This window comes from Grammomys surdaster, unplaced genomic scaffold (assembly GCF_004785775.1).
Source record: "Grammomys surdaster isolate TR1022 unplaced genomic scaffold, NIH_TR_1.0 126313, whole genome shotgun sequence".
NCBI lineage: Eukaryota > Metazoa > Chordata > Mammalia > Rodentia > Muridae > Grammomys > Grammomys surdaster.
Genome location: NW_021621113.1, coordinates 7,841,279 through 7,849,355, shown reverse-complemented (window position 1 = coordinate 7,849,355; position 8,077 = coordinate 7,841,279). Strand labels below are relative to the sequence as shown.

Here is an 8,077-nt window from a genome sequence, read left to right as displayed (position 1 = left end):
CTCCCACCGCACTCCAAATGCTCAACCTGCCCTCGCTATCCCAACTTCAAAACCATCAAACTTTAGGTCAAAAATGAGATGGCAGCACTGCTGTGCTCTTCAAGTCCTGTGAGAGCACTGGCCTCAGGTTCACACCCCATCCACTCTCTCTCGTGACGTGTGGAGCGCCCCACGCCCTCTACTGAGAACTTACTGCTTCTCCAGATCTGAAACCATTCTGTCAATCTCCTCTGAGGAAGGCACATGTGTCCCATGGATAAGACTGTCAGATGTCGGGAAAAAATCTTCTCCACTGACAAGACAGCAAGAAAAATTTCCAGTCAGACAGGACTACTCCAGTCTAACTTCAAACTATACTACCACTGGTAACGAGAGACAACACAGAAATTTATTTATTACACAGGAAGGGAAAAAGGAGAAAATGCAGGCTCTCCAAGGGTGAGCCAGGCTGGGTGAGCACACCTATAAGCCAGCCCCAGGGGGCTCTCTTCAAGGAAAGTCAGGGCCTAACTGCTGTTCAATGACGAGAACAGTAAATAATATTATCAAGACACGGCATTGATAAGACTCGATTCATCAATAAATTGAGTTTGGTCAGGCAAGTTGGCAAACATATATAATCCCAGCACTCAGGACAATGAGGCAGGAGGATTGCTGTGAGTTTAAGGACAGCTCAAGCCACAGAGTAGAAACGTCTCAAGTAAATAACTCCTTTAACTAGACTGAATTTACACATGTCTTTAACAATCTGCTTACACCCGCCTTCCCAGAACAGCCTTGCATTCTGCCCAAGGACTTACTGCTTTTCTCTCTGTCGCTCATAGCTTTCCATGTCAGGTTTGATCTGCTTGGTCAGCCGATGATACTGGCGTAATTGGGCAGCAGCATAATCTAAACAATATGAGAACCAGAGGGGATCTGTGTCCTTACGTGGGCATTACTTTTAAGAGAAAACTCAGAGTGAGCACTGTCCTACATGCACAGGGGCCCTATCCTAAGCACAGCCTCTACCCAACAGGCTGCTGAGGTGGCACCTTCCTGTACCCCTCAGAAGGCAGAGGCAGGAGGACTTGAGTTTGCAGACTACCTGGGCAATAGTAAGCCTAAAGAACAAACTGGCTACAACAACAAAGGCTACCTTTACACTAAGGACCAAGGAGCCAGCAGACTGACAGGCGGCTGGGGTTTTTCTTGGCCTCCTGAGTATCCCACGAATGGAGCTCAAAGGGCATGTGCTCTGACTAAAGCAGAAGCCTTGGTCCAACAGGCCCACACAGTAACGCAGAGAGCAGCCCCGGGCAGCTGTACCTGAAAAGCCCAAGTCGGGATTCTTCTTCCTCTTCCTCCTCTCCCACCTCTCGGCATCCTCCGCACTGATCTCCAGGAGTTTCACCTTCTCGTAGTCTTCCCCTCGAGCTGCACACTCCTGAAAAGACAAGCAGCGCTACCCACCCTGCCACACAGCATGCACTTGCATTGTTTGGTTTTTGAGCCTAGGCTGACCTCAAACTCAAAGCAGTCCTCTCACCTCAGCTCCCAAGTGCTGGGACTATAGGTGTGACACAGCGTGGTTGACAATTTGACCTATGGAAATACCAAGGAGCAGCCCATCGAGGCGGCTCAGGGGATACAGGCGCTCACGGCCAAGCTCACCATCTGAGCGCTGCATCAGGAACACATGGTGGTGGAGAACTGACACCACTATGCTGTGCCCTGACCTCCACGCTTGTGCCCACACACATACGAAACAAAAATGTAATAAAATCAACAACAGAAATGAGCAGTAGTCAGAACTTTTTGACACGTTTTGCAGATGTTAACTCACAGAATTCCATTACAGCCCTGGTCCTACAGACAAGAAAGAAAGGTTCCCTAGGTACGTGGCCCCTCCACCTGCTCAGTTTCCAGCTTCTCCTGTCTCAGTGCAGGGAGGGGTGGAGGCTTCCTAACCTTTTTCTTTTCTTCTTCCTGGAGCTCCCACTCCAAACGGGCTTTCTTGGCTTCCCAGTTTGCAGGCAGCTTAAGTCTTTTGTCTTCCTCCACAACTTCCTGGTGATTTAACTTACGAGCTTCATTCTAAAACCAAAAGGCCATCAGGTAAAACAGGAGAAGAACCCAGATAGACCCTGTCTTATCTGCAGTGACTAAGGGACCCTGGTTATGCTGCAAGCAATAAAAACCAGCAAATGATTTTGAGCACAGGAACAGACTGAGAAGGTTTAACAGAGAATGAGACTGCTGTGCTGTAGAGCTCTGTTTTTCCAGAGCCCGAGGGCTCCGTCACCCCTGCCTGGTCAGTTGGGTGGTCCCTTGCATGACGAGTTCAGAATAAAGGTTGGCAAAGCACCCTCACTGCACCCCGCCATGGTACAGTAGCAATCACAGATTTTTTTTAAACTTTATTTAAAACCTTTTTAATGAATGTATTTGTCTTCCTGTGGGCACATACATGCCATGCAGTTTGTGTGTAGGTCAGAGGTCAGCTCCCAGGCATCGGTTCTCTTCTTCCACCAAGTGGGTTCTGGGGATCAAACTTAGGTCCTTAGTCTTCTCATAGCAAGTGCTAAACACTTGCTGAGCATCTCACTGGCCTGAAAGATGGGCTCCTTTTAACCCTTTGTTTTGTTTTGTTTTGTTTTGTTTTGTTTTGTTTTGTTTTTAATGCCTCAGTTTGGACTGGAGGCTTTCATGCCGCTTTACCTCTAAACCGTTCATAGTGAGTATTTTAGAAGGCTACTCCATGACAAGGGAACGGAAGAACACCCACCGAGGAAGTAAGGCTCTCATTCAGACAAACTTAACACTGCGTAAAATTAGCATCTTACGTTGGTTTGGTTTAGCCCATCGTCCAATGTGCTCTAGGCTCCATCTCAATCACCCTATGTAGCCAAGGAGCCTGTAAATGTCCCAAGCACAGAAATGGCAACTGCAAGCCACCACAGTACATTAGTGTAAGGAAAATGTAGGTTAGATATTACGTAGGCCACAGATTGGTGACATCTGATCCAGGGAGCCAGCTTTCCAAGCTCCAGGCATGTGGTCTGTAAACACTCCCTCTATAAGCCAACATAACATTCAAGCACAATGATTCACTATTCACTTTTTCTGGACAGAAATATTTGTGGACTGGAGTTTTTGCTTAGCGTGTGAAGACTGGCTTTGAATACTTCTTGAGTGTGTTTGTGTGGTGTATGTTCACATGTGTATGGACACACATGTACAGGTATACATACATGTGAAGGCTAAAACTGATGCTGGGCATATTCCTCAATTGATCTCTACCTGACACATTGAAGCAAGCCTGGTCACTTGTCCTCAGAGGTTTGCTAGTCGGCCTGATCACTCAGCTTGCTCCAGAGATCCTGTCTCCGCCACCACAGTGCTGGGATTAAAGGCGGGCCACCACACCCACCCAGCATTTATGTGGGTTCTGGGTATCCAAACTCTGACCTTTATGCTTCTGCAGCAAGTGCTTGCTCCGCTAAGCCTAGTCTTGAGCCTCACCACGTAGAACAGTGGTTCTCAACGTGTGGGTCATGACACCAACCAGGGTCACATATCAGATGTCCTACATACCAGATATTTACAGCAGCAACATTACAGTTATGAGCCACCAACAAAATAGTTTTATGGTTGGATGTGGCCACAGCATGAAGAAGGCTGAGAACCACTGTCTACAATGTAAATGTTCAGAGAAGCGCTGGTTCGTTTGTTTTGTTTTATATTCTTGAAGGCTCAGAGACCATTTAAAAAAAAAATAGTTCTTTTCAGCCAGCAAGATGGCTCAATGGGTAAGGGTGACTGCCACATAGCCAGATGACTTCAATCCCCAGAAGTCACATTATGGAAGGAGAAACAAACTTACTCCTGTCATCCTGTCATCTACATACACTCCATGACACTTGAGCACACATACATACAAAACCACAAATACATCTCCTTATTTCTGTGTGCTCACACATGCCTCAACCTCCTGTAGAGCTCCATGGACAACCCTGTGAAGTCGGTTCTCCTTCCACTTCTACCTGAGTTTCAGGGATTAAACTCTGTTGGCCAGGCTTGTTTGTACAAGGGCCTCTAAACACTGAGTCATCTGGCCAACCCAAGAAACATTTTATTAATGGTTCAAGACAAAAAGCAAGCCAAACAGGCTGTAAATCTTGGCAGGTGCTAGAAGGGAGACACTAAGAGGATACAGCCATGCCATTTGAATTACATCCCAAGAAAACAAGCGGGTTCAGCAAAAGGGTCAGCTGGGCAAGCAGTCACATGGGGAAGGGAGTGGGAGCTGTCTTCAGAGAAAGAATGTTACTGTCCAGAGTGTCTGGGCAGCCGAGCTTAGGATTTGAGTGGGTATGCAAACAAGAGATAGAAAATAAATTATACTTTTTTGAGTCTGAACTCGGAAAAGAGGGAAAGTGTGTGGTCCCTGTTTTTAAGGTGTGAAAGGTCTTACTGAGAAGTTCTTTCCTATTTCTAACTAAATATTACCCTAGATGAAAATGAAGAATCATGGAATAAGAGGGAAAACCTAACGTACACCCAGTCGTGTGGGTGTGACCGGGTGGAGCAAGAGGGTGGGGCTTTGGACACCTGTCAAAGCGATCTCAACCTGAGTCCAGACCAACCTGGTCCTGCCCCGTCCAGGTCTGGTGCGCCTGCCTCCTCCAGCCCCGCTCCCGGCTGGCCCGTGTCCCCGCCACTCACCCGCTTCAGATGCAGCTCACGGAACTTGCGCAGTCTCTGCTCTCGCTTCTGCGCCGCCAGCTCCTCTGCCGTCAAGGCCTTGGCTTCCACGCCGTCCGCGGGTACCTGCGGTCATACCCGGCTTCAGGCTCGGCATCTGCCTACGGCCACGGCGCAGGCCTGGGCCCGACACCCCGGCCTCCCTGGTAGCCGCACCCAGATTCGCCCCATGTTCCCAAGTCCCGGTGTCTCCCAGACTAACACCTGCGCAAAGCCGGTGGTACTCACCACAACTTCAGTCACAGCCGCCATTACAGCCTTCTTTCTACTTCCGTCAACAACGCCGAGCACTTCCGGCGGCCTCTGGCCCGCGGCCGCGAGTCCCGCCCTCCGTTCTGGCGTCAGTTTCTTCCTCCTTTTTAGTGGGAGGGGCTGACGCGAGACTTGGTCATGCGCAGGCGCGAATGCCCTGGGGCGGGGCGGGGGCGGGGCGGGGGCGGGGCGGCAAGGACGAGGAAGTGCTCAGAACCTGTCAGTTAGAATGGAATGCGTGTCCTGTCACCAGCTCTAAAGAACCTTGTCTCTCCTTAGTTTCATCTGCATTAGTCTCTTCCATAGAGTAGATAATTTTCTGATGTTACTAACTGCAGGAGAGCAGGGCGGGCTCCATGTTGTTCACTCTCATATTCCAGTACCAGAGTAACTACTAACGTCACTAAGATAATTCAAAAATACGACAGGGATATATGAAACGTGTACCTTTGTTTGTTTGTTTTGTTTTTTCGAGACAGGGTTTCTCTGTGTAGCCCTGGCTGTCCTGGAACTCATTCTGTAGACCAGGCTGACCTCGAACTCAGAAATCCGCCTGTCTCTGCCTCCCAAGGGCTGGGATTAAAGGCGTGTGCCACCACTGCCCGGCGAAACGTGTACCTTTCTAATCCGACAACTACTAAATAGATTTAGAAATGAAAAAGCCGCCGGGCAGTGGTGGCACACGCCTTTAATCCCAGCCCTTGGGAGGCAGAGGCAGGTGGATTTCTGAGTTCGAGGTCAGCCTGGTCTACAGAGTGAGTTCCAGGACAGCCAAGACTACACAGAGAAACTCTGTCTCGAAAAAAAAAAAAAGAAAGAAGTGAAAAAGTCATCCCCTAAGTGTGAAAATATCTGGGTCCAAATCAGCTGTGGGGACACACTCCTAGCATCCCAGCAGGTGGAGGCAGGAGAATTACCAAGTATGAGGCTTAACAAGGCAACACAGTGACTTCTAGGCTAGCCAGTGCTATAAGACATGACCCTTTATTTCATTGAATATCTAAATTGAAGCTTAAACACTGACCAGAAAAAATGCAAATTGTGGGCAACGCTCTTGTGAGTCCCCTCCCCTGTGGAGAGCTTAAGAAAACTTTGCTTGCTCTTCAAAAACAAAAGTAAAAAATACAAACAAAACCCCACAAAATCTTTTTTAAAAGTTAAATGCAAGCTATGAATGGAAAAGTATCAGTTCAGGATCCCCCAAGACCAAGTTCTTAACACAAAGATTTATTTGTCTTAGGACGACAGAGGGCAGGGATACGTGACAAAGGAAAATAGAGAAAGTGGGAGACAGGGAAGGGTACAGAGAGAAGAAAGAAGGGGGGCAAGGGAGAAGGGTAAGAGATATTTGTCCCTGGAGGGAGGGGGAGGAAAAGTAAAGGGGGAAGCCTCATGTTAGGATGAAGTGTGATTTTAATTGGTAATGTTAATTAGGAACTGGACTTCAATATTTCGATAACTGGGCCATGGTGGCCAGCTCCAGAAATTAACCTAATGGTTTTTAGCAAGGTAGCAAGAATGAGAAGGGCAAGGCCTGCCAGAGCCGTATTCACCATGTTAGACCTGGCCAGAGTCCCTTCAAGCTGGGCATAGTGGCACTTTAATCCTGTGAGTTACAGCTCAGTCAGCTTTACCCAATGAGTTCTAGGCCAAGTGACACATTGAGACTATGTCTCAAAAATAAAAGCTGCTAGGCAGTGGTAGCACATGCCTTTAATCCTAGCACTCGGGAGGCAAAGGCAAGATGATCTCTGTGAGTTCAAGGCCAGCCTGGTCCAGAGTGCCAGGACAGAGCTATACAGAAAACCCTGTGGAAAAGAGGAATGAGTTACTTGACTGGAAGAGGTTGGGCAGGTGAGTTGAGTCTAAATAGCACACAAATCCAAATCCCCACAAAATCAAGCGACATGTTACTGAGGGAAATACATCCCTCTAAATGAAGGCGTTACTGCCTAATTTTTATATGAATGGGTGTTTTGTCTGCATATGTATATGCCCCACCTGCATGCCTGGTGCCCACAGAGGCCAGAGGAGGGTGTTTGATCCCCTGAAACTAGAGCTATGGTGGTCCTGAGCCATCACGTGGGTTCTGGGAATGGAAAAGTCTTCCTTTCGTAACAGCCAGTACTCTTACCTACTGAACCATCTCTCCAGCCTCAAAACTTCTATTTTTACTTGTGTTGTGTATGCATATTTCAGTGTAGCAGCCAGGCTTTGAACCTCCTGGAACTAGTTTCAGTCGTAAAATGCGTGCCAGGAATCAGACTTGGGGCTTCTTACAAGAGCAGCCCACACTCAGCCACTGAGCTATCTCCATCCTGTTACTCTTACGTTAGAGATGTCTCATTACTATAGTTGTAATTTTATATGTAAACTAGCATATACTGGATATGCCTTTATTGACAAATCTATCACCATCTTCAGTTGCTATCACTGTCATTCACTGAACCAACTTTCTTTTGGTATGTCTTTGTTTCTTCAGTCTCCCTATACAGTCCTGTCTGTCCTGGAACACACTGAAGACCATCCTGGCCTTGAACTCAGAAATCCTCCTGCCTCTGCTGTGATTAAAGGCCTGTCCCCTCACTAGCCTCAGCTAATCTTCACTTTCTGATCCAGTCTGCAACCTCGAGTTCTGGGATGCTGTACCACTGCACATTCTCTACCTTGCTGGATGTTTACCATCTAGGCTACATCTCCAGTTCCTCATTCATCTAGGTATAGTGGCTCACACCTTTGATCCCAGAACCTGAGGGGTTACAGGCAAGCCTAGACATCCAAGGCTATACAGGAAACCTTGTCTTATTAACCTAGATGTGAAATACAGTAATTCACTGAGTAGCAACTGGTTCATCAATCTATTCACTGCTACCTTAAAGAATGGCCAAAGAACTACTGTGACCAGGAATACACACTGGGTATTTTCTCATAGGATCAATTTTTCAAGGATGCTCTGTCCAACTGCATGCCAGTGATAAGGAACATTCTTGCTACCTATAAACTTTAACCACAGTAGCTTGTACCTTTACTAGCAACACAAATGCAGCTAAGGCAGGAGGATCTCAGAGTTCAAGGCCAG

The 8,077-nt window shown here is 47.6% G+C and overlaps 1 protein-coding gene across 1 annotated transcript in view; it reads right to left on the bottom strand.

Moving 5' to 3' along the window:
- Nucleotides 1-5,069, bottom strand: part of Syf2 (SYF2 pre-mRNA splicing factor) — a 6,867-nt gene extending 1,798 nt beyond the window's left edge. The window contains exons 1-6 of the mRNA XM_028759787.1: nt 4,975-5,069; nt 4,708-4,812; nt 1,951-2,076; nt 1,309-1,426; nt 801-891; nt 194-292 (exon numbers count right to left, since the gene is read on the bottom strand). Of these exons, the coding sequence (XP_028615620.1) occupies nt 194-292; nt 801-891; nt 1,309-1,426; nt 1,951-2,076; nt 4,708-4,812; nt 4,975-4,998 (563 nt within the window). The 5' untranslated portion in view covers nt 4,999-5,069. The remainder of the gene's footprint in view (nt 1-193; nt 293-800; nt 892-1,308; nt 1,427-1,950; nt 2,077-4,707; nt 4,813-4,974) is intronic.
- Between the last annotated feature and the right edge of the window lie 3,008 nt (nt 5,070-8,077).